The sequence below is a fragment of the Diadema setosum genome, chromosome 1 (assembly GCF_964275005.1).
Source record: "Diadema setosum chromosome 1, eeDiaSeto1, whole genome shotgun sequence".
NCBI lineage: Eukaryota > Metazoa > Echinodermata > Echinoidea > Diadematoida > Diadematidae > Diadema > Diadema setosum.
In genome coordinates this window covers 17,223,136-17,248,499 of record NC_092685.1, presented here as the reverse complement: position 1 = coordinate 17,248,499, position 25,364 = coordinate 17,223,136, and the positions used below count along the sequence as shown (strand labels likewise).

Sequence of the window (25,364 nt, the reverse complement as noted above, 5' to 3'; positions counted from 1 at the left end):
AATTTCGATTCCGTTTGCTTTATGTGATGGCACTAGGTGAGGGCTTCAAAACTTCTACACAGAATTTTGACCTTTGACTTCTTTGACCTTTGACCTTGATTTTTTGACCTATATTGTACATTTTGCTACAAAATGCTACTCCTTCGCCATTTCTAACCCGATTTCGATTCCGTTTGCTTTATGTGATGGCACTAGGTGAGGGCTTCAAAACTTCTACGCAGAATTTTGACCTTTGACTTCTTTGACCTTTGACCTTGATTTTTGACCTATATTGTACATTTTGCTACGAAATGCTACTCCTTCGCCATTTCTAACCCGATTTCAATTCCGTTTGCTTTATATGATGGCAGTAGTTGAGGGCTTCAAAACTTCTACACAGAATTTTGACCTTTGACTTCTTTGACCTTTGACCTTGATTTTTGACCTATATTGTGCATTTTGCTAAAAAATGCTACTCCTTCGCCATTTCTAACCCGATTTCGATTCCGTTTGCTTTATGTGATAGCACTAGGTGAGGGCTTCAAAACTTCTACACAGAATTTTGACCTTTGTCTTCTTTGACCTTTGACCTTGATTTTTGACCTATATTGTACATTGGCTACAAAATGCTACTCCTTCGCCATTTCTAACCCAATTTCGATTCCATGTGCTTTATGTGATGGCACTAGGTGAGGGCTTCAAAACTTCTACACAGAATTTTGACCTTTGACTTCTTTGACCTTTGACCTTGATTTTTTACCTATATTGCACATTTTGTTACAAAATGCTACTTCCGGCGGGGACATATGTTACGCACCGCGTAATTTCTACTTTTCCTTGTTTTTGATGGCATAGGGATCATGCAGCTCTGTGGTAATATTTGTTTCATCACAGAGTACAGGTTCATGTCTTTTGTTTGTAGTCTATAAAAATCTATGACTTACAAACTAAGGCTTAGTGATGCCTTGATGAGTTTCAAGATTCTGGATGATGAAATATGGATTGGTCCTTGATTTACACATCAAGGGATTTTATAGAATATGTTTTAGATATGACTTAACTATAAGCTGACCTCTCCTGCTTGATGATAGATGTTTTGGACGAAACAAGCTCGATGTCCTCTCAGGTGTGAGAAAGCCAACTCGTTCAAAGTCACTTCCTGTACTGAAAAAAACTTCACACACCATGATGAGAGCTTCCATGTAGGCGTAGTTTGCAAATAACATTTGTGCAAAATGATGAAGAACATTGTGAAGTGCCAGACAGTATGGTTGGTTGTGCAACTTTTGTGTAAACATGACACATTTAGAATGTAAACACAGGATAGATAAGAGAAGCCTCCTTGTCCCGAGGTGACAGATACAGTACCTTCAGGAGTCAGTCATTGTTGAAGGAACAGGCCTTTGGTGTGTCAAGCTGTTTATGGAAACATATTGATTGCATGATTAAAATTTAAGAAGCACTCATCAGGGTGGTCCACAAGGGGTTTCAGCATGTTGCTGCAACAGGCTCAGATTCTTATGCAACGTCCTCAAAAGCTGGCAACATACTATGCAACATCCTCGAAAATTGGTGATATGCTCAAAGTAAAATGTAATCAAACGTGTGAAAAATGTGCAAAACGTGAAAAATTTGCAAAACATGTGAAACATCAAACTGCCATTGGTACTTCGAAAATTTGTGTGCAAAACATGAGACGGAACATTGAACATAAGCAGCACAATGGGAAATAAGTCATGAATTATTGTGCGCTGCACACTTATGATGTGCCCAGAGCCACGCACAATTTCCGCAATATTCTCACATTCAGAGCTTGCAACATGCTCAAATTTCAAGTTGTAGACCACCCTGCATCTCATTTTTTTTTTTCTTGGTACACAGTAAAACTGAAACATGGCATAGTGTGCTTTAAGTAGAACTAATAATGGACTGATGTTGTCATATATCTGTACATGTAATACTGTTGGATCCTTTTTAAAGATTTGCTGGATTTTAGAATTTTGTAAAAATTGGTCAAAATTTTACATATATACATGAAGATAGAATTAAAGATTTGTTAGCTTTTTTTGTGTGTGTTTTTTTTAAAGAATTTATAAGTGATACAATTTTGTTGTTGCAAGAAATAACATTGACTTGCCATCAACATGTACTTTACCTTTTGATATTCAACTCTGCTGAACCTCCACTTGCAACTATCAGAAAGTTATTGTCATGTACGGTTCGAATTCAGGTCTGCAGATGTGCCTAAACAATATCAGCAACTCACTGCGATCTTTATATCTCAAGCCACAGTGACACCAGTCATATGAGTGAATGCATTGTACATGTAGTGCTGCATTTGATTGTTGCATTTGCCCCCTTTGTGCAGTGTTTGTTTCTTCATTCCATGTTAAAAACATTTATGAACAGGTAAAAACTTAAGAGAGTTTGCATTGCTGTGGTGTGGAAGGAGTGCATTGATTCATTATTCCTAGAGTTGATTCTACCCACAAATTTTGTGATGGGAAGAGAATGAGTATTTCCTCCTAGACTGAAAATAAATCACACCTGTTGTACAGTCACTCCATTTTTACTGTAAATTATGTTCATGATGAACTGAGTATACTTGCATTGAAAGGTGTGTCTTAATCAGACCAAAGTTTAAGCTAGCAGATTATTTGTGGTTTAGGAAAATAGCGCAATATCAGGAATGTGCGTCCTCATCAGCTCAAAAACAGCCTGTTTGTGAAATAAGCCTGAAGTTGATTACTTTGCGTCATTACTCGGCTTGCTTGCTCAGCCACAGGACTCTATGAAAAGTTCTGTGCAGTCAGAATGCTGTGTGCGTTCCGCAGTTCGATCAGAAGCATGGGATCAAGAAAATTTCAGGCTGATGAAGACACAACCCAAATAGTGTGCTAATTCATAAATTAATGCACTATTTTACAAACCTGACTAAAATTTTTAATGGAAATCTTCCTGATCAAACAGTGCACTATTTTGCACAAATAGTTGGATGTTTTGATATCGAGCTTCCAAATGCAAAATAGCACACTATTTTGAAAGTTCGGGCTAATAAAGGCAGGCCTCAAGTCTGTTTGCATGGCGAGGTCTTTTTCCCCCCTTTTATAGATCTGAATCAGAGTATAACCAACTGTATAATATATGAGTTAATTCGAGGTCATGCAAACCTTTTTTTTTTCCCCCCTTCTATAGTCAGTTGAAAAGAGAGGGCATTTATCCCGAGTGTATTGTGCCAAGTATATATTTAGGGAGTGGTTCATAAAGCCACTTATTATCTGTGAAGGGAAAGCACAGTTCTTTTGCTGGGTTTCCTAGATAAATGGTGATCAATGATGCCATTTAGTTGGAATTATTGACACAGTAAGGCCTGGGGAAATGTAAAGATTACTGGTATACCCCCAACAAATTATTATATGTGAGAGCTTGTTTTGCCATACCCTATAGACTTTACACACCATGAAAAATGCCTTTCTGGCTAAATACTGTACACTTGTATACATTGTATGTACACATTTGTATGTATAAATGATTAAAAAAGTGGAAAAAAAAATCACAATTCCATTGCATACCATGTACATATTTTTTTCTTAATAATGTGTAAGAAAAAAAAGAAAAAAGTAATAATCCCATATAATGTGCATTGATTGACGAGACTGGAGCTAATATTCTGTAGTATACCAATGCATTTTTTTCTCCCTCTCTTTAAATTCTGCAGTCATGGTGACTTCACAGCTATTATTGAGCTTCCAGAAGGTCAGCATGAGTACAAGTTTTATGTGGATGGTCAGTGGGTTCATGCCCCTCGCCAGGTATGCCTCCATTTCCAATATTAATATCGCAACGATTTATATGCCCGAGGGCAATCGTAGTCGTCTGAGTAGTCAGTGTGGTTCATTGTAAGCATATTTCTTTCTTTTGTCAGCTGTAATGTCCATTTGCTGTACATGGTTGTAGGTTACCTCCTCATTTAATCAATATGGACAATTTGCCACATGTTTTATTTTGCCCAATTACACCTTACCCTGTGTTGCCCACTCTTCCCATAATGCTGATAATTTGTGAGGTGAAATATCCGAACACTCTGATGCACTTGTAGCTTGCACAGTCTACAGGGGAAGGGGGTTCACGTTAATCCTTGAAAGTGAAAATAGAATTTTAGGCAGTTTTGTATTAGAAAGGTGAAAAAAGAACCATGCATAAAGGGGAGTATTTCTATAGGCACAAGTTCTACAAATCATCTAATTCTGCTATTTCATCTTCAAACCAGTTCATTAAAATTAGGGAGAGAATGGTTTGCTTTATGTTTAAATGCTTTTAAATCAGTACTGCCACTGAGCTTTTCTGAGGGAAATGTTGATTTCCTTCTTCACATGCACTCGTCTTCATTTTGGAGACTCTGACACCAGAATCTGAAGTAAGTTTGATCAAGATGCAGGCCTTCTTGAGTTCCTCACTGCTTTGGAATCATAGCAAACAATGCGATTTGTTTGCTATGGAGCTTGCTGTTTGTGCCTATAAATCCTCATATGTGTGCACTTCCAGTGTTGCTAAAAGTGCTGTCCAAAATTGTGACTCTTTGAACACAGATTTATATCTAATTAGAGTGACAGTTTCATTTTTATGCAAATACTTGTGACATTTGTGGTTCTAATTTCTGTTTCATATGAGCTTTTGTTTTCTACCCCTTGCTTTGAAACCTTTATTTTTTCTGTAACTATAAATAAGCAAGTAGTTGCTGGCATATCCTACAAATCATTGTTGTTGTTTGCTGTGCCTGTGATGTGAAAGTGAAGTTTCGCCGAAATAAAAAACATTCATGAAATTTACCCAGACTCACACCGAACAGAATTGTCTTAACCTTTAAGTGAAATGCGTTTGGATGCTCAAAATGAGTCTATTGAATATAGAAGATCAACCAGAATGGTAGAAAATTCAGTAAAATCTAAAAAAAAAAAAAAAAAAATGCATTACATGTTGCTCTCAAACACAAGCTTTGATCACAGTCACATGTTCAACTATGATGAGGTGTTTCCAGAAATCTCTCATTGCTTCACACACACACACACACACACACACACACACACACACAGGTAATGAATAATTTATGTTTTGGGTGAATAATCACATTCATGTACAGGTTATGGGAACCTTTGAATGATTTTAATGCAAAGCATATAAGCCATACTGCTTTGCTATTTCAGAAACCAAAAAAGAAAAAAAGAGTGAAGATTTCTATGTACATGTGTAAGTCAGTGTAACCCTCCCAAGGCAGTGACATCATCATCATATCTAATTTGCATAGTTGTGATTATGGCTAATATCTCTATTTTGTGTAAACTTGTAACTTTGAAGCATTATTTTCTATTCTTTGTCCAATTGTAATAGAAATTCCACTCTCGCGGTCATATGAGACGCAGTGGTGTTTCAGTTTTATATGGATAGTACTATAATGTACATGTAGACCTAATTATTAGAATTTTGTAGTCATGTGGACAATAATGAGAAATGCAGATTGTGTGATATTCTATTCAAGACTCATACATAATGCTAGGTTATAAGTCACTCTGAACATCTGTCATTGTCAAGCCCTGTTGTTGGTGTGAATTGTGGCAATGTGCATCAGATCATACTGTGAATTTGTGGAAATCATTCTTGGGGAGATGATTGTGCCAAAAGGGAGTACTCATTACATATTTTGTGTTGGTATTTCTTGAATCTCTGCATTTCTTGTAATACCATTGCCTTGCTGTCTATTCTGTCTTTCTTTGTGTGAATATGTAGCCTTATGCGATGTACACTTGAGTGAGGTATCATCCAGTTATATAGTTGGGGCACTGTTTTTATCCCTCAAGAATCTTAGCAGACAAGGTTCTCAATTGATGTGTAGAAGTACAGTGTCTACCCTACTCCCATACTGGAGTCTTATATTTAACTTCATTTTCTAAACAGTACCCGGTATGTCTCTTGTGAAATTGTCTAAATGTCGTACACAATAAATACAAGGAACAATTCATCTCCTTATGCAGAGAAATGAAGAGACCAATTACGTGGTATGCATCATACAGTGTACATGTACATTACTTGTGGCAATCAAGGTTTAATTGTAAGGAAGTCTCAGCTGCATAGAAACAGCAAACGTGGAAGACAATTTTGAATGATGAAATGCAAGAAATCAGCATAAAACAGTACTACTTGAAATGAGTGTCCAGCATTAAGAAGGTCAAAGGCAGCTGTCCCAAGGGGGAAATATCAGTATGACTTCATCGGTTTTGTAGATGTTAAAAAATATGACAGTGTGTCGATATCTTCATTGATCATATATACATTGTATATATTCTGATTGAATATTTGGACAGATATACTTACATAGATGCAATTGAGTGTGAAGTCATATCAGTCATGCAAATTTAAACTTGACAAGAGACTGATTGACTTACTGGTAAATACATTTACCAAAACAGATGAATATTATTCCTCATTTTGATTTTTGCAGCAGGTTTCACAAGGTACTGTAAAACATGATATATTCGCGGCACAAAATTTTCGCGAATTGGAGCCGACAGCCTTTTTCGTGGCATGAAATTTTCGCAAATTGCCACTGGCGTTCAGTGCATATAGTGTAGACAAGAAATTTAGCGTGCATTTTAATTTCGCGAATCTTGGCGCTCGCGAAATTCGCAAAATTAAAATGCATGCGAACATTCCTCGTTTTACAGTACATCCAGTCCTGGTCTTGAACATCAGTGTGTGTTACATTTCATTTTAATTGAAACAAGCTTTTGTTTTTGCTGTGGTAATGAAAAACATGGTCACTACTTGTTCCTCTGCATATAGAATCTGAAAGGAATCTTGTTATTTGTTATGTATGTAATCACTCTTCTTGATTTTGGCAGCCTACACAGAGCAACACATATGGGACTGTGAACAACTTCATCAGTGTATCCAAGTCTGACTTTGAAGTTTTTGAAGCTCTTGCAATTGATTCATCAAGAGAGAGAAGTAAGTATACCTTAGACATCACCCAGTAAAAAGATAAGAATGGTTCTAATCACAGGAAAGTAGTTTCAAAGTTTCTTGTGCATTTAGGAACAAATGCCAGTCATTGAAATTCAAAAGGCACTGTATCACATTTTTCCTGCATGACTTACAAGAAGTGTGTGTGTAAATGGGCATGCCATGCTCTTGCACAATAATTGTACTATTTATCTACCTTTGTTTATGAGACTGTTATTCATGTGAATTAGGAAAATCTTCACCTTCTCATGATACAGATGTGATTTCAGGGGATAGAGGACTCATCAGGTTTAACAAGCTATGTTTCAACATTCTACGTACACCTTGTACCATGTACCAAGAGATGGAAGTATGGGAAACACTGCTTTCATAATGAATTGAACCGGTTTAAATAACTTTCCTCCCCATCCCCCACAAGTTTTCATGTAATGGAAATCAAAATCCATTTTGGTGAGGTTGGAACATGGTACAAAATGCTAGGTATCTTCTTTGAATCTTAGATGAGAACAATTGTATGATGGTGTGTTGATTCTGGAATAATATTTTATGACATACCACATATTTTTATGCTGCAAGCTTAAGTAGTACTCAGATCTGATACAGCAGCTGTGCAAACAGTCCTCAGAGTGGAATATTATGGATGGATGTTAGTATGTCTGTGTAAATGTTTGTGTAGTGAGATAAGAGGTGTGCACAATGAGGTGTATAAATTGATATAAAATGGGACTTTGTGCACATTACTTGAACTTAAGATCTTACAGTTTAAATGGTCTTCTGACAAGAAAAAAAAAAAAAAAGAAGTATTTTCATCGCAGCCATACAGACTTGCTCTGTACCAAAATGCTCTGTTTCCTTTGATCAATTTTTGGAATTCGTTACAAAATAATGGATAAATGATACACACCTTTGATTTATGACACAATTTGTTCTCCTAGAGTGTTCATAAAGTCCCATTCAATATAAAAGTTACTGGTATATGGTGTAATGCTACGTCATCAACAGATTTTCTCATACACTGTAGGTTACGTTGAACCCTAGCTGCCTCTCACATTTATGTATACCAATTTCTTTCCATGTCTGCAACATTGCCTTGTTATGCGACCAGTTCGAATTTCAGAAGATTTTACCATTATGCTCAAATTCTAATAAAAGAAGTGAATCTTTTTAATGATAACTTCATATAATATCATCTGTAGAATGACTACACTGTTGATTTGCCTGCTATAGCAACGAGCAATTCATGGTGATACATGAAATTTTATGATTGTTGGTATCATTTTGTGATGTGCACTGCTCAGGTGTGGATACGTCTGGATCTCCCCCTGGTGACTACAGCCAAGATATCCCTAGCCGGGAGCTCCAGGAGAGGACCAGTGGTCCCCCTATCCTGCCCCCGCAACTCCTGCAAGTCATACTCAACAAAGATATTGGACCCCAGGTAAACCACAGCCTCCTACCCTTCTCATTTCTACCCTGCAAATGTATCTGCCATAGGGCCTGAGTCCTAATGATTGTATCATAATTCATAGAAGTTAGCATTGTGTGAATATAAAATAAAAACTAGTTGTTGCATGAAACGACAGGTTCACTGCTAGATTATTGTGTCATTACTTGCGTTTCCCGGTCTGTGAAATTATCTTTTGATGTGTTTTCATCTTTTTTTTTTTCTGTATTTGACTCTAAGATACCTCAAGCATAATTTCGCTCCTATTCCTCCCTTTTTTTACTAAAGAATAAATATTTTTCGCTTTTAATTTCTTACAGTATGAACCAGCGCTTCTGCCCGAACCAAACCACGTCATGTTGAATCACCTGTATGCCTTGTCAATAAAAGTAAGTATAATCAAATCTGGCACTCCATTGCTCAAAGTAGATGTGAAGACAGGTTTTCCTGTATGTTAGCATATGCCACCCTGTACAACATGATATGGGAAAACCCTTTATAACGGGCTTTTACAATACGTTGCGGCTTTTAACATGGTGAATTTGGTGGTACCAATTTTCCGTTAAAATACTGTATTAACTGAATTCTTTTATATTTTGTTAATGAGGCATTGGTTATAGCGAGGTAATATTGGCGGTCCAAGCAACCTTTCCTTGTAAAGTGAAAGGTCATATTCATGCTTACTTCATGGTGCCCACCAGCTAAGCATTTTCTTTTTTCTCTCACTTGCAAAGTTTAATCTTGTCACGGGTGCATATTTCTTTTGGCAGTATTCATTGGTAGCCAAGAATGTCACCATTCCTCTGAACATATGGTTAGAAGTAACTTTCATAGAGATGACCACCAATTTGCATTTAGCCATTGAATTTATATGACAGGATAATCTAACTTTTCAAAAAGATTTCAGAGCTGCTGATGCATTTAATGAGTTTATAAAGAGAGATATTGCTTTTATTCTCAAATCCCTTTAATTAATGCATTGCATTAAATGAAAAGTAGATGGCAGTGTTACAATATAATGTTGCCAAATTACATACTTCTGAAACTTTCCCGTGCCTTGGAACTTTCTTGTCACTTTTTAGCTTTTCCTCTTTTTTGTTTGTTTTGTGTTTCTGTTTCCATACAGGATGGAGTTATGGTGCTCAGTGCGACACATCGCTATCGAAAGAAATATGTGACAACTCTTTTGTACAAGCCAATAAACTAGATCGTAGTATATACCGTACTGTGTATTATATTAGTGTGGACTTCAATCTGTACTCTTGTGTGGTGAATATGATATGACTGAACATCCCCAGTGAAACTGCAAATCTTCCATGCTAAAGAGATTATCTTTAAAGGAGTAAAAACAGGATAGTGTTGTACAGATATATATGTCTTGTAATTGTGTATCAAAGGAAGATTATTTGTGTATGACACTCCCTTGTTGGTGAAAAGTGAAGGTCATTTTGTCAAGTGAACCGTTGTATTTTGTCCTCCCATATATGCCATTACCAAATAACACATAGCAGATATCTGACTTTTTCTCCAGTCATAGACTTGGCAGTCAATATATTTTCTTGATGTTCCCTTGTGACTGTAGCTTTGTACTATAAATTAATTGTGAAGCATATCAGTATATTATCTAGTACCCAATATATCTCACTGTCTCTCCTGTTGGTGTTTCCCCTCAGTTGTATGTTTGTATGAATATCCTGTGTACTCAGCTCAGCGCTTGTGCTCTTGATCTTGCCAGTATTGGCTTGAAGATTTACTCTTGTGTTGTCGTTATCAGCATGGAAGGCTGAAAGTTAGTCTTGATCGAGGTAATTTTCTGCATTTTTTATCAAGAAATAAGACAAATGTCTGGAAGTATTGTATTGTTAGAAAGAGACAAGAATTACTGGTACTGCCTGCATATGATTGTTGTATAGAGATGCCCAGTAAAATGCAGGCTGCAAATGTCAGGCCAGAGTTGTCCAAGAGACTCGCAGCAGTACGGAGCCTAGATGTTAGTGTTGACTGGCGACGTGATGAGATAAGCACTCTTGCAGGAGCTTCATGACTTTTAATGCCAAAGGGATTATAGATTTCCTAAAATATGGGAAAAATAGAAACTACCCAATATCTTACTGTAAGTATGAAGGGGCAGCTGGTATGAAACTTTAAGGAGAAGAGGGACTAGAATGAAAGAGATCAAAGAGGGATTGTAGTGGCACAATGATGATTCATCGAATAATGCCACAGCCCTGTGGATGATCGAGCTTTTTCTGTGCAGGAGGCAAGAATTGATATGTACTCATTTGCACAATGGATGGTACACGATTTTAGAAATGGCAACACAATGCTCATTTGTCTGGAGGTTGGAGACATTGCGTCATAATCACCAGCTTTCTCAGAATTTCACCTGCAGCTAATGTGTTGGCATCCATGTACTGCAGGTCCAATGTCCAGTGGCATTGTGGTGAGCTCAAAAGTTTTTGTTTTTTTTTTCTTTCAGTTTCCAATAGTGAAAGTCTGTTCAAATCTGAATATAGTTGTGCAAAAGTGAATGGGGAAAAATCATAATGTTATCACAAGGAGTGACACGTTCTGGTAATATACCTACCATGTTGTTTAGATGCTGAGATTGCATTTCCGTGACGGTAGGAGTCAGATAGTTTAACCATGATTGCTTGACATGTGAACTGACAGGGAAGTTGAGGGGAGTGAATTATTTCTTTTTCAGACGTCAAGGACAGTGTGAAATAAAACAGTACTTATTTGCAATGTTTGACAGTGAATGCTCTCCACGCAGAAAATGTCTTTAAGGTGAGAGGCGTATCCAATAAGTTCACAAAATTTCTCTCTGCTAGAGAGGTTGTGTTTTTATTTTAAAGTGTGGTGTAATATGGGGATATGAACAACTTTTTGGCAGAATTGGAAATACAACTGTACCTTAAGTGTCAAGTATCGGCTGAAAGGAATACATCTCCACTATGAATTCACTTGGATATTAATTTTTTTTCTTTTTTCATTGTTTCTTCTGAATTTAAGTTGATTATTAAATTATTCCTTGTAATTGTTTTTGTGCTCTCATTTGATTTCCACTGGAGCTCCAGAATGAATTTCCTCCCTTTAAAATGGCTGTGATCGGTTTTCATGGAACATAATGCTGGAGGGAATACTCTCAGTCTATCTCATTCGTAAGATTGAGCACACCTTATGCGTCAACTAAGCCACCCCCCTATGTGTAAATTTTAGGAAAAGAATGATAGTGATGCTGGGATAGTGTGAAGGTTAAACTTTATCAAAATGCTCAGATGTGTCCACATGTATAAGGATTGTAAAAATGTCAGGTTTGTGAAAAGGTGTCGGACTTTAAGTGAATCAGTACTAGGGTGTACAAACCAAAACAAGTGCAGGGCTTGTCAAGCCTCCTGGGAGTGCTCATGCTCAAAATGGGCTGGTGAATCAGCTTTTCACTTTTAGGCTCATGTCAATGATATTTTGACTTCACTGCCGCAAATGTTACATACAGTGATATTCATCTGAGCATTTCTGTTCATGAAGGCAGCTTTTTACTCGACCTTTCCCCTATTAAATATCAAATGGTCTTTCCTCCATTTGTCACTTGCATGCATCAATATTTATCTGACACTTTAAAATCATATGGTAAAAAAAAGACTTTTATCTTTGCTAGGAAAGATTTGATCGTTAGAGTATTAATCTTTTGTTGTAATTTGTTATTTCTTAGTTTCTTTAATTACCAGTGCAATCAGTTTAAAGTGCATTATTTGAGCGAGACCATGTTCATTGCTTTGTTTTGGTTAAAATTTTAAAAGGTACTTGATTATTTTTTCTTTTTATTTCAACTTATACGCGAAGAGCGACAGTCAGAAATTATCTTTAGTTGATACCTTTATGCAAACTTGCAAAGGAATATTCACGTGTGGTGTGAAGTGAAGACTGAATTTGCAAAATTGACATACTGTCTTTCAGTACCAGTATGTCATCAGTTGATGACTAGGTACAGAAAGCAGTTAGCAACTTCATCTCAACATAGGATCTTCACCCACGGTATAAATAATCTTTCTTAGTTTGGAGATCGTTTCTCTGTATGATGATGAACACCAATGTTACTGGAAACATGTATTTATTTTTCTTTATATAGTTTTGTTTCTGATCTCATTTTGTGTTCTGACCTATGCCAATTGCATGGTGTGGCATATGTATTACCCTGGCCTGAACATGGACTACGCATGTGTTTAGCCTTTCTTGGAAGAAAATTTCGGCACCATAGTTGTTAATGAATCTGAGGTGTCAATGGTATTTTCAAGCTTGTATCTTTTCATACACCTTAGTACACTGTATTTCCATGCATTTTAGTAAGTTGCAGAAGTATTGTGTAGTCGGTTGAAACAAGATGTGTACCATGTGTAATGACACACAGAAGAAGTGATAAGCATGATTGAAGATTGAAATCTGAAATGCCACCATATTGCAACCTTGTCTGTATATAGGAATATTGTTGCTAATGTATCATATAGGTAAATAAAGTGGTTGATTACCTTTTGATTATCCATATTTTATCTTCTCACATGGGGGAGGACTGGTGAATATGAAAGACGAGTGTTTCATGTAGCTTTTGTGCGGTGACATTTACAAAACTTGAATGAGCATTTCTTTTTTTTTTTTCCTCCCATATTCCTTAAGTATAGGGCACTCAAGCATGGCACCTATGTTTCACTGAGAGTCATAAATAACCCTAAATTAGCAGTTACTACCTACGCAATACAACAACATATTGTGCTCAGCAACTTGATGCCGTAACTGCTGGCATCTACTGCTGTACATGTAATGTTTCATGTGAATCATCCTAGATGCATCATGCTCCTCCGTATTTATCACAGAAACTGATCACTCTGTAATTAGCGGCAACTACCAAGGTAGTCCTAAGTAGGATGTATGCAGTCAGTGATCATGAAGTGAAATGTTCACATTTGAGGCAAGGTTCAGTAATCCACTCAGAAATTTTTGTAAATCACCAAGGGAACTTCAGAACTCCCTTGGCAGAGAGGTGTGGATTGCTATTTAATAGGTGCTTGGTATGAGACCAACAGTGTACCTGATGTGGAAAAACAAGAGTTTAGGGAGTGCGGGTTAAACTTACAGATTTGCAGTCAGTTTTTTTTTTTTCTATGGCCGACAAATTTAGAAGAGGAACTGTTGTAGATTGCCACATGCTACATCATCACAGACTGCTCGGAGTTCTTGTTTATAACTTCTAATGTGTGAGCTCGTCAGCCGAGTTTGAATTTTGTTTCAGGGGCATTGTGTGACGAGTACATCCTCATTTGGGGTTTCTGAAGAATGCGAATGAAAGATATTGTCTCTGAATGCAGTTATTAAAAGATGTGATGTTTACACAATGTTCAGCTTGATCTTGATAAAGGTCATTCGATGTTTGAACTGAACTGTATTATGCCTGCATGGTGAGATACTCTCACACATCTTAAAACACTAAAAATCACCATTTAAACTAATTTGCCTTATTTTGTTTGCACCAGGATTCTACTATTCATGAGGGATGACTGTAGGAAGCAAAGTGAGATTAATGTATATAATAGTGAAACTATATGAAATTTAGAGAAACATGAGGGAAATAGTTGTTTTGAAAATGAGTGGTGAGCCTATGCATGTATCAATGTCATGTGTCACTTTTACCACTATTATTTTCCCAGGAAATATATCATGATAATGAAAAGAACATTGTATATCTGAATCATTTGTCTGTGGTGAAAGCATTTTTGTGTTCAGCCCAGCCTTCCTTTTGCTCTCTCTCTCTCTTCCTGTCCAGTTCAACTCAAAAGACTACAACATATACATTCCATTGTACTATATTTGGACTTTCAACAGAGATACTAGTAACTGAACCAGTCGACTGACATTTAATGCCAACAAATGTTTGCAGACTCTTTCAAACAAATACATAATTTTATAAACTATACTTCTTCTTTTTTCATCACATACCAGAGTTCCACTCGGAAAGGACAATATTATTCCATACTAGTTTAGTACAATCTGTATGATATAAATTCTCAACAACTATAAAGGTAGCTCTGTTTCCTCATGTTTTAGTCACAGCTTGCACTGGACAGCTTATTATGGCACTATAGGGCAAGAACTTCCATGAAAAGTTTGCTCATGTAGATGTCTGAATGAGCAAAATGATCCCCTAACTTTACTAATACTCCAGTACATTTTATGCAGTGTTAGAGTTTGTGCGAAGTTCACCAAATAAGCAAGGTTTATTACAAAAGTGAACAGACCATGGGACTGTTTCTTGAGATACATTGAAGCCTCTTTTAAGTTAAGAATGGGGGCAATACTGATGTGGATATACAAATGTACATTTTATTGTATGTCTGTCACACATACAAGAAAATAGCATGTTGTCCACCCCCCCCCCAAAAAAAAATGACGTAGTCGGCAAACGGCTAACTGTTCAGTCTTCATCACCCTGTACCAGAACCATGAGCATACACCGTATTTACCTTAACGGCAAAGATGATATTTACACTGGAGAATAGCAAGTCCAATTTCTATTGTTAATCGTTGATGATACAGTATGTCAGCATCCCTGCATACAGTGTACAACTAACCTCCCTACATGCTACATGTATTTTGGACATTCGAATACATTACTGGAGAAGTTGCTAAACATTATGAATTGCTAGTCATAAAGTATAATCCAAGTGAGATAAAACTTGTAATGACTTCAAAGAAAATTGGATTTCATGATTGTCATGCTAATACAAAAGTGATAAATTACTTCTCTTTCTACCACTGTATATGATCACCTTCTAACATTATTTCTAAAAGTCTGGGACGAGGGTAGACCAGTGACAGATATTCTGGCAATTGGTTGTTGCAGTATGAAGTGACAGCCTGTGGTCAAACGGTTTTAGAGCTGACCAAGAACACTACTGGCCAGACTGCAGGTCAAGCCAGTTCCATCGGGTTCCTCGTTGATAGCCTTCACCTTTCCATCTTCTATCACAAGGGAGTACCTGGACAGCATTAAACAATTTACAGATGTCGAGTGTGTCATGTACACTAGGTGATACTGTAACAGTAGACATTTTCAGGCATTTTTTATGGCATGTGGAGCTAGTGTGAAAATAGAAGAGCGCAAATACTTTTGCTTGGTTAATGATCATATTTTATCTCTTTGATTTTGTGGAATTTGAAACGCGCAAAATTCATTTTAACCTGGGTAAGTGCCAAAAACCGCTAGTGAAAATTTCCACTTTTACAGTACAGTCCGCAATAACGAAGAGTAACAATCTTGTACAACTAGACATAATGAAAGGTGACTTGAGTCTTGCAGAGACCATCGTCATCCTTGCATGTATGGAACCAGCATCTTCAGTGAAGTGACAGAAGATTTAAACTCCACGGTATTTTGATTGAAGCATAACTGAAATGTAATTATAAAAAGTATATCCATATATTACATAGTCTACAGACAAGGTAAATATTAAACCAAAACCAAAAACATACTGGCAGCCACATGCTGCCCTAAAATGTTCATGGCAATTATATCTTTTCTTATTATAATTTTCTGTCAGTTTTATATTCTGTTTAGCCATTATGTATAACCTGACATCTGTTTTTAGTTTTAGTTTTACATACCGTTACTATCTTACTACACCTTCAGGGGAGTCCTTACCTCTTTGAGCGTTTGTTGCCAAGGATTGCAGTAGCATCCAGCACCATGTCTACCGCCTGGAACAAAGAGAAAACAAAAGAGCAAAATTTTTTTGGATGTATCAAATGGGAATGTTCTGAAAAGGTCAGATGGCAGAGAGAAGAGAAATATTACATTTAAATTTTTTTTATTTTTAATTTTAATTTTAACCAAATTAGGCATCTTTTACAATTGAACTTAACCCTTTAGCAATTGAAGATTTTTTACATAATGGCCTATGGTTCCCTAGAAGGTACAACATGCTTCAAACATGTTTTGGGCTTCCACTGTTTAAGCATTAAATGGCACAAAATCCCAGACTTCATGCTGTCTGGGTACATCCCTAACCTCCATGAAACATTCATTCTGTGTCGATCTTCTTTAACGAAGTTAGTTCAGACTTAGATGATAGAATGGGTCACAAGCTAAAAAAAACAGATAGGCATTTGCCAACAGTACATGTTGAAATCATTTGTTTGTTACAAGTAACAAGCTGTAACTCAGTGACCTTGTAGAGAGACCCAAACTCCCCAAACTATCAGGTACACACCTGTGAAATTGATACTTACACTTGTGAATTCTCCTTGAGGATCAGCCAACATTCTGACCTACATAACAAAAAAAACAAAAAAACAACAACAAATGAACAAAGACATATTCACAATGTATCATGATGCAATTAAATGTCATGGACACAAATGGCTCAAAGACCTCTGAAGAGATGGAAGTACCACTGACCAAATTACCCAATCTTTCAATACTCTACATCCTCTAAAAAGACGGTAGAACCAGTGACACCTTTTACCCCACCTTTCAACACTCTACATCCTCTTAAGAGATGGTAGAACCAGTGATACCTGTTACCCAACAATCTACATCCTCTAAAGAGATGGTACACCCAGTGACACCTGTTGCCCAATACTCTACACCCTCTAAAGAGATGGTAGAACACCTGATCATGGTGACACCTTTTACCTAGATGGTGACACCTTTTACCTTACCTTTCAACACTCAACAAATTGTAAAGAGATGGTAGATCCAGTGACACCTACTACCCCACCTTCCAATGCTCAACGATCTCTGAAATTATATTACCACTGACAATTACCCTACCATTCAACAGCTCCAAAAGTGATGGTAGCTCCAGTGACAACTGTTCCCCTACCTTTCCTGCAGCACTGTGTGCCTCTCCCCATGCTCCCATGACGAAGGCATCATTGACAGAGACACATGCCACGACCTCCGCCCCCTTGGCCTTCAGCTTCTCAAAGTCCGCTACGTAGCCGGGCAAGTGGGTCTGAAGTGGAAGAGAGGGGCAAAAGTATGGACAGCCCTGGTTAATGGCAGTATTGTGGTGTAGTGGATGAGGCTGTACACACACGAACAGGAGATCATGGGTTCAAATCCTGCCCAGTGAAAACAAAATTAAACAACTTTGTCTATTTAAACACCAATGGTGTCCCTCTGTAATAGCCAAAAAGGTGTGAAAACTGGTACCCAGCAAAGTTACTGGGTTATAGCAATGGCACAGCCCATTTGATGATTGGTGGTGACATTGAGGAGATTCCCACTGGTAAACAAGACAACAGTCTGGGGACCGTTTCATGAAACTTTTTGTCAGTGATTTACACTGACAACTGTTAAAACCTACTGAATTCCTTGCGTCTGATTGGCTGATAGCAAATTTGTCGGTGAAAACCTCCGACGAACTCGTTGATGAAACGCCCCCCTGGTCTGCCTCTCTCATTTCTTTAACACATGTCTACTCTCCTCCAGACTAATACAGATCATGCCATTAATTCTTGGGGATTGGGCTCAGGTCACTTCATTAAAGGTGATTGGTAACATGAATTCTACATCTTGAGGAAACATGCATGACTGTTCAAATGACTTGAGATTTACATAATCAGAACACAATCAATGCCACCACATTGAATGAGCATGGTCTACTGAGAGTAAGCAAGTAACACAACAATGAGTGGTATGTCAAATTCATTTTTGGTATGGGGTGAAATTTGAAGGTGGAGTAAACATGTACAGTTTATGCAAATGAGGTCAGTGCAGTATATTTTACATCCAGCTACCTGTACATTTATCATAAAACTGCACTCAAACAAAACAGTAGCAAACTAAGATCAGGTTTGACCCTTTGATAGTAAAATGGAATGTTACAGTATTGCCGTGTAATGACAAACACCACAAAATGAACTCTTTAGACTCTAGTTGATGCGGTAATCGATCTGTCACACTTTCTTGGTAAAATAAACACCATGACAACAGAAAGCCACTCATGTAGTCATCTGTCTGGCTGTGACTTTGAAGGATTGAAAGTAAATCAGAGGGTATAGCTTAATATATTGTCTTCCACAGTATGACATTCCCCCCCCCCCCCCAAAAAAAAAAAAAAAATAAATAAATAAATAAATAAATAAATAAATAAAAATAAAATATATATATATATATATAATAATAATAATAATAATAAAAAGAAAAAAGAAAAAATTCTATCAGGCATAATGATTGTAGTTGGTGTTTTTTTTTAAATAACAAAGATACACAAATTAATATGACCCTCTGTCAATTTGAACTTTGATTTGATATAAGTCATCTTATGCAATAATTGCTACCATGGTACAGATAATGCAAATCTTACTACTTTAGACACTGATCATATCAATCCCAGTCATTGACTGTTAATGGTTCACTAAACATTTTTGTGAGTCAATCATTTCATATAATGTTGTTTTGTTCAATTCTTACATTATACAAGACTGTGATGCATGTAACATAACATCTCATACAGAAAGAACTACAATACAGAAACAAACTGGTTATTATTAGAAAACATTCATGTACACTGTACAAGAACGTATCCACATAAACATCAAAGTGAAATGGAAAGATGTTCATGTGAACATATTTCATAGATATTACGACTCTATAAAATGAGAGTGGATTAAAAAAAGAAAAGAGATTCAACATGTCATTGCTAAGTTTTGTTTATTTGCTTGTTTGTTTTTTGTTTGTTTCTTTAAGTGACAGACTGGCAGAACAGTACAGGTCTGCATAATAATTCCAATTTATGTGAAAACCTCACAAAAATGCAGAAAGAAGAATTCTTTTCCAGCACTTCATGGTAAAAGAGACTTTTGTGTTAAACATTCATGATAAATTTCAGTAGCCAAAGGAACCTGCAGATTGACTTGCTTCAGAGAAGGAGAGAAGAATTTATGGAAGACAACAAAGATGGTACCAGCACATTCTATTATTGCTGGTACCAAAGTGCACCATTCTGAGAGAAAGAAATATCACTGTTCTTTAAAGGGATGGTACAGTATTGGTGGAGATGAGAATTGGGCTTCTAACTTTTTGCGAGAAACCAAGAAAACACTTATGATATAGTACAGATCATACCACATTAAGAGGAATTCAAAGTTTATTTGATGAAAATCGGGTTTGGAATGACTGAAACATCCAAAAACAAAGTAAAACATAGCGATCGTAGTAAAGTGTGGGTCCCACACTTTAGTAAAATCGCTCTTTTTTGGATATCTCAGCCATTTCAAAATCAATTTTCATCAAATAAACATTGAATTCCTCATATAATTACATGCTCTTTCATATTTCATAAGAGGTTTCTCATTATCTCACCAAAGAATGTTAGAAACCTGAAATCAGTCTCAACCAAAACCATACGATCCCTTTGATATGATGAAGCCATTGCAAATGCTAACACAGAAATCTATATCATATGAAGAAAGCTACAAAATAAACAATAAAAAGAGGGTGTACAATGTGTAAGTGTGCCATGTGCACAGCTGGCTGCACTGAAGCTACTAGAGTGAAGATAGTAGCAAACAAAGAAGGACACTGACGCAGACTGCGAGGTAGAGTCGTGAATTTCACATTTGTTTTTTTAGCTTTTAGAATATACCCCTTACCATCTGGTTGAATGATGTCTCACTCACTTCTGGCCTCATTTTTTTTTCTAAGAAACAATATAAAATACTGCAGAAAAGAGTCTTTATTTTCACAGTCATGCCAACAAATCTGCATATTGTGACACTTAAAGTACAGTGTATTTGCTCACAGCAGTCAACTAAAAATGACATTCTGAATGAGAAAGAATTTGAATTATCAAAGTTTTATGAATTGCAAACTGACCTTGGAGCATCCTGGAGTAAAGGCTCCTGGTACGGCGAAGAGGACCCCTTTCTTGCCCGCAAAGAGATCAGCCACATTCACCTTATTGCCTGGAGTATCCTCCTGCAATTCAACACTTGGCAACGCATCTCCAACCTATGTTTGGTGTGTAAAGAAATTTAATGATGAAACACAAACAGGACAGAATCCCTGTATTGGTACATTGTATGTTGTGTAGAGTGCTAATAAATAAATAATATGCTTTTTGTCACCTAAAACATGACAGGGAATACAGAAAAAATTACAGGTTAACCTACATGATGATTGATGTTATGAAACAATGTAAATGAATATAAGGAAGGCTTCATTCCTGATTAATATAAAAATTTCGGAGGATGAAATCAACAATTTTCTAGCTCTTTGAAAAGATTCAAGAAAGGCCAGCCTGAAAGAAATAGAAAAAACAAGCACAGTGTATGCAATATATTTCAGAATTCAAGATGCTCATGAGCCTCATCCTTTTACACTCATTTACATCATAGAGATACAATTTTATAACTGTTTCACTGAATGCACACATCTGGCTCGAGGTTTCCACGTTTTCTCCACCAAAACCTTCTGACGGCAAGATGGCTGCATTCAATTTTAACATGCTGGATTTTCACATGGATTTTGAAAAATTACGATAACATTACACATTAATTTGCTCTTTCTGATACACTTACACAGTCAAATGCATCAAAGACTGCTAATGACTCATATTTTTGGATTTACAAGTCAATATTATTTTCAATTCTAAACATCGTAGACAAATACTGTATATACACACAGTATCAAAGTTTGAACCACATCCAAATGTCTTCTTTACTTTAAAACAAAGCACTCTTAGGTCTGAAAATGATGGGTGATTTCAAGTTTGGTGCTAGTGCTAGTGCTACATGTAGCCCCCAAATAACAGCCTAAAATCGAGCTCCAACACTGACGGTCAGATTAACGAGGCAATTACCGATCAAAATTATCGATCCCAACTTTAAGTGCTAGCATCGCACCATAAATGCACTGCGAAGTCCGTGGAAATTGCACAACGAAACAAGTGATGGTGCATAGTTAATTTTGGTCAGATATTTAGAAGATGTAGCCATGACTGCTTAGTTTTAGACACAGAACGAGGAAAACTAATTAAAATGTCACAAATTTCACCCCTTCTTTAAAACACAATTATCTTAATTTTGCTCCCAGGCTCAGATTTATACAGCCATGTCTAGTGTGTTCACGTACGTTATGTGGGGGCGACCACTGCATTAGCATAGACTTTGCACGTAAAACGTGCATCTACTATGGAAATGAATACGAGTCCCGCAAGGCAACACTAACACCAGCACCAAACTTGAAATGATGAAAATGATAATCCCTAGGGTGTTCAGCTATCCGTCCAACTGATGTGAACTAGAACATTTATATATCCTGCTTCAAATGTCTGCAGACATGGTTCTACATCCACCATTTCCTGCTATTTTCATGCCAGCCAGATTGGGAAGGTCAGCTACATAGGCACTCACTAGACATATGATATGCACTCAGCTCAGAGCAGTTTATATCCTGGTTCTATATTCTATGGGATACTACCGGTACAGTATTTAACCCCTTTGGTACTTTTTCATTGTTGTACAAGGCTTGAAGCACTCTTTAACAGTATATACTTTGCAATTCTGTTCACAATCTCTATGTTATCTTTTATACAAATTAAATTTAATATTTATAAAGTTTGATGAATTAGAAGATAGATAGATAGGCAACATTGGTATACATTGTATATACATGTTACGTGGTTGAACCTCTCGTATCCGGACAAGTCGGGACCTGGGCTCATCCGGATAAGGGATTTGGCCGGATACGGGAGACTCAATGCTTTATACATGTACATATACATACACATGTACTGATGTAGCCCATTGTAGTACCACATGTAGTAATGTGTATACTGCAACCTTTTCATTGTTACACTCAGTAACAGACCCCAAAATAGAGGTGTATGTTGATGTTGGAAGTAATATGTAATTCATGTGTGTTTGTGTAGGAGTTCTCAAGGAGTTAGGAATCCCCCTTTCCTCCCGTAATTATAAAAAAAAAAAAAAAAATCACGGCGAGACTGCGTCCGTATAATAGAGAGATCCGGATAAAGGGAGGCCGGATAAGAGAGGTTCAACTGTATGTATACAAGTGTGAGCATGAAGATATATGTATATATTTCCAAGATTGTTAAGAAATTTAATGAATTACAGGAATAATAGGTAACATTAGTACATATATGTATATACTGGCATGAGTGTGAGGGTATATGCATATATTTATAAATAAATTATAAACAAATACCAGTATGTGATTCATTATTTTTGAATATACAAACTTATAAGACAGTTAAAAAATAAGAGTTATAATCATTTTTCGAATGATATTATAAAAACCACATGGTTATACATATGTATGCAATTAGCACATGAATACAGTTCAATGACTTTCAAACAATTTTACGTAGTGTGAACATCCAAAACAACATTGATGACATCATGCAACAGTGGGGTGTGGGCGCCTACTTTGGTACAGTGTGCTTGTATCGCGACAGCTTTGATGCCTAATTTTATTTACAAATAAGTCGACCCAGTCATTTCAACATATGATTATGACTGAAATATGAATTTATACAATATGAACCCAACCCAAGGCAATATTTACATCGCTACATCCCCCATTCCATCTAATAATTTCATCTAATAATCCCATCCATCCCAATTAACAATACATAGTTATATAGAAGAGTACGTATTGTGGGGAAAATTAACGATCGGTAGACTCCCATTAAATCTAAAACACTAAATGAGTTATAATTTATAGTAACGCGCTGTTATGCCATGTTGCGGTCGCCCGTGCGGTTACACTGCATGCACTGGGGGCACCATGCACCATCAATAATCAACTAGGATAGAAGGCCTAGGGTGCCTATAACATAACTCAATCATGGCTGACGCTGTGTACAAGACATACGGTAGTCTTCTGGGCCATGAATTCAAATTGATTATCATTACTGTTGCCGTGCATAAAACGGCGTCTGGCCGGGGACAAGTCATACGTGCGCTACAGCTGTAAATCTCCTGTGTTACAGCGCGCAGAGCACCAGCAGCAGTCAGTCAACGGGAGGCCGTGGGGAAGGGGAAGCCCCAGTCCCCTGTGCTGACGACCTTGGTACTGCGTAGCGTGAGGCTGCACTCTTTTCCCAGTCCCAAATGGCCTTTGTAGATGGATAAGTCGACAACACCCAACGATAAATGATAAACATGTAGTTTACAAATCACATTGAGCTCACCTTGATCGGCATGTTTCTAGCTGAGCTGCACGAAAATGTTCTGGTGCTGATTGTGAACACTGCTCGACGCATTCTGACTCGTCGGATCAGGCAATTGCAAGCAGGCACGTGTTACGACAGCACTGAGAGTGAGATTACGCAAGCGCAGACCGGAAGCCGTTAGGCGCGTAGTATGATACACATGGCTACGCACAACATAATCAGTGGTACAAACTGTACAGTAATTCTGTACTTAGGCCTACTTACACATTCTACTTTTACTTTTCCGGAACGATGGTGATTATGATTGTAGACAGCCGGTTACAGCTAGCAAGAAAGAATAAAATCATGATAACCAATTGCTCGGCTATAGCCGATATATATGATAGGGTCTATACTAGTACATATGTGTACACTGACTCAGTCACTGTTATATAAACATAACTTAGTTACTTGTGTGGGTGAGTATAAAAGTTGTAATATGTTTCTACTTTATTGTTCTTTTTTGTTTTGCATCTTTGCATCAAGAAACACTGGTTGGAGCGTGACGGAAGAGTTACATTTCACTAAACTTTGGCTTTAATTAACAGATAAAAAAAATATAGAATGAAAAAAAAAGCAAATAGACTTAGGTGTTATTATTACCCATAACATTCATGAATATAGACTAAGTGATGAAGTCAATAAATCATTAGATTTGTTTTTGTCATTTGATATGATGTGTGTAAAGTACTTGTTGGAAAGGCTCAAATTTGACCTGAACACTTACAGAAAATGGGTTGATAACTTATAGTTACAACAAGTAATGTTGAAAAAATATATAGTTTTTAATATCCTAAGATGATAAAGTGAAAGTATATCATATATATATATGCAGCAAAACTTGCACAGAGACGTGGCTGCGGTCAGCACCCCTTTAACCCAACACTGCAGCAATGTCTCTGTGCAAGTTTTGCTACCAATATATTTATCTATGTTCTTATGTATTTATCCATTGCTGTCACTATATGTATATATATACTATATATATTGGTATATACTTTCACTTTATCTTAGGATATTAAAAACTATATATAGATACATATATATATATACATGTATATATATACATGTATAATGATTTCATGGCCAGCACCACTAAAAGCGAGAGGGCCCAGTTCTAATGCCACTTCCGGGTTTCCTCAGCTGACAAGCAAAAAGAAAGAAAAAAAAAAGGCCTTCAGCACAACTCTCCTCTCTGCTGCAACTTACGGGTTTCTTCTGCTGACAAGCAAAAAAAAAAAAAAAAAAAAATTTAAAAGACATTACCCGCACTTCTAAGCCCTCTGGTACAGAACACCCACATACACACACAATGCTTAACATTTGTTTGTTTGTTTTTTCTGGTGCTACTTCCAGGGTAAAAAAAAAAAAGTGGGGGCCCCAAGTGGTTAGACCCCATGTATTCATATGTACCATGTATTAAAAAAAAAAAAAAAAAAAAAAAAAAAAAAAAAAAAAAAAAAATTGGGGGGGGGGGGGGCGAGCCCCCATTTCCCCCCCCCCCCATTCCACCGGCCCTGTCAGTATATCCATTTAAGTTTTTCTCATCCCTTTCTCTCTCCCTCCATCTACTGGGAATCTCTCTGTCAGTTCTTGTGTGTGTGTGTGTGTGTGTGTATTTTTGTTTTTATCAATACGCAGATATACATACAGGAAGATGTATATAAAAATATTGGGATATAGATTAG

At 36.9% G+C, this 25,364-nt stretch overlaps 2 protein-coding genes across 2 annotated transcripts in view; one reads left to right on the top strand and one right to left on the bottom strand.

Annotated features, from left to right (window-relative positions):
- LOC140234492 (5'-AMP-activated protein kinase subunit beta-2-like) overlaps window positions 1-14,162 on the top strand; it is a 35,432-nt gene extending 21,270 nt beyond the window's left edge. The window contains exons 6-10 of the mRNA XM_072314538.1: window positions 3,698-3,791; window positions 6,876-6,981; window positions 8,295-8,434; window positions 8,761-8,829; window positions 9,567-14,162. Of these exons, the coding sequence (XP_072170639.1) occupies window positions 3,698-3,791; window positions 6,876-6,981; window positions 8,295-8,434; window positions 8,761-8,829; window positions 9,567-9,647 (490 nt within the window). The 3' untranslated portion in view covers window positions 9,648-14,162. The remainder of the gene's footprint in view (window positions 1-3,697; window positions 3,792-6,875; window positions 6,982-8,294; window positions 8,435-8,760; window positions 8,830-9,566) is intronic.
- Window positions 14,163-14,307: 145 nt separating this feature from the next.
- Window positions 14,308-23,774, bottom strand: LOC140227717 (peroxiredoxin-5, mitochondrial-like). The gene is made up of 6 exons (XM_072308128.1): window positions 23,656-23,774; window positions 20,316-20,450; window positions 17,317-17,448; window positions 16,721-16,759; window positions 16,134-16,189; window positions 14,308-15,471 (listed from the first exon to the last, which is right to left on the bottom strand). Exons 1-6 carry the CDS (start codon window positions 23,725-23,727, stop codon window positions 15,366-15,368), a joined length of 540 nt encoding a protein of 179 aa, XP_072164229.1. The 5' UTR covers window positions 23,728-23,774; the 3' UTR covers window positions 14,308-15,365.
- Between the last annotated feature and the right edge of the window lie 1,590 nt (window positions 23,775-25,364).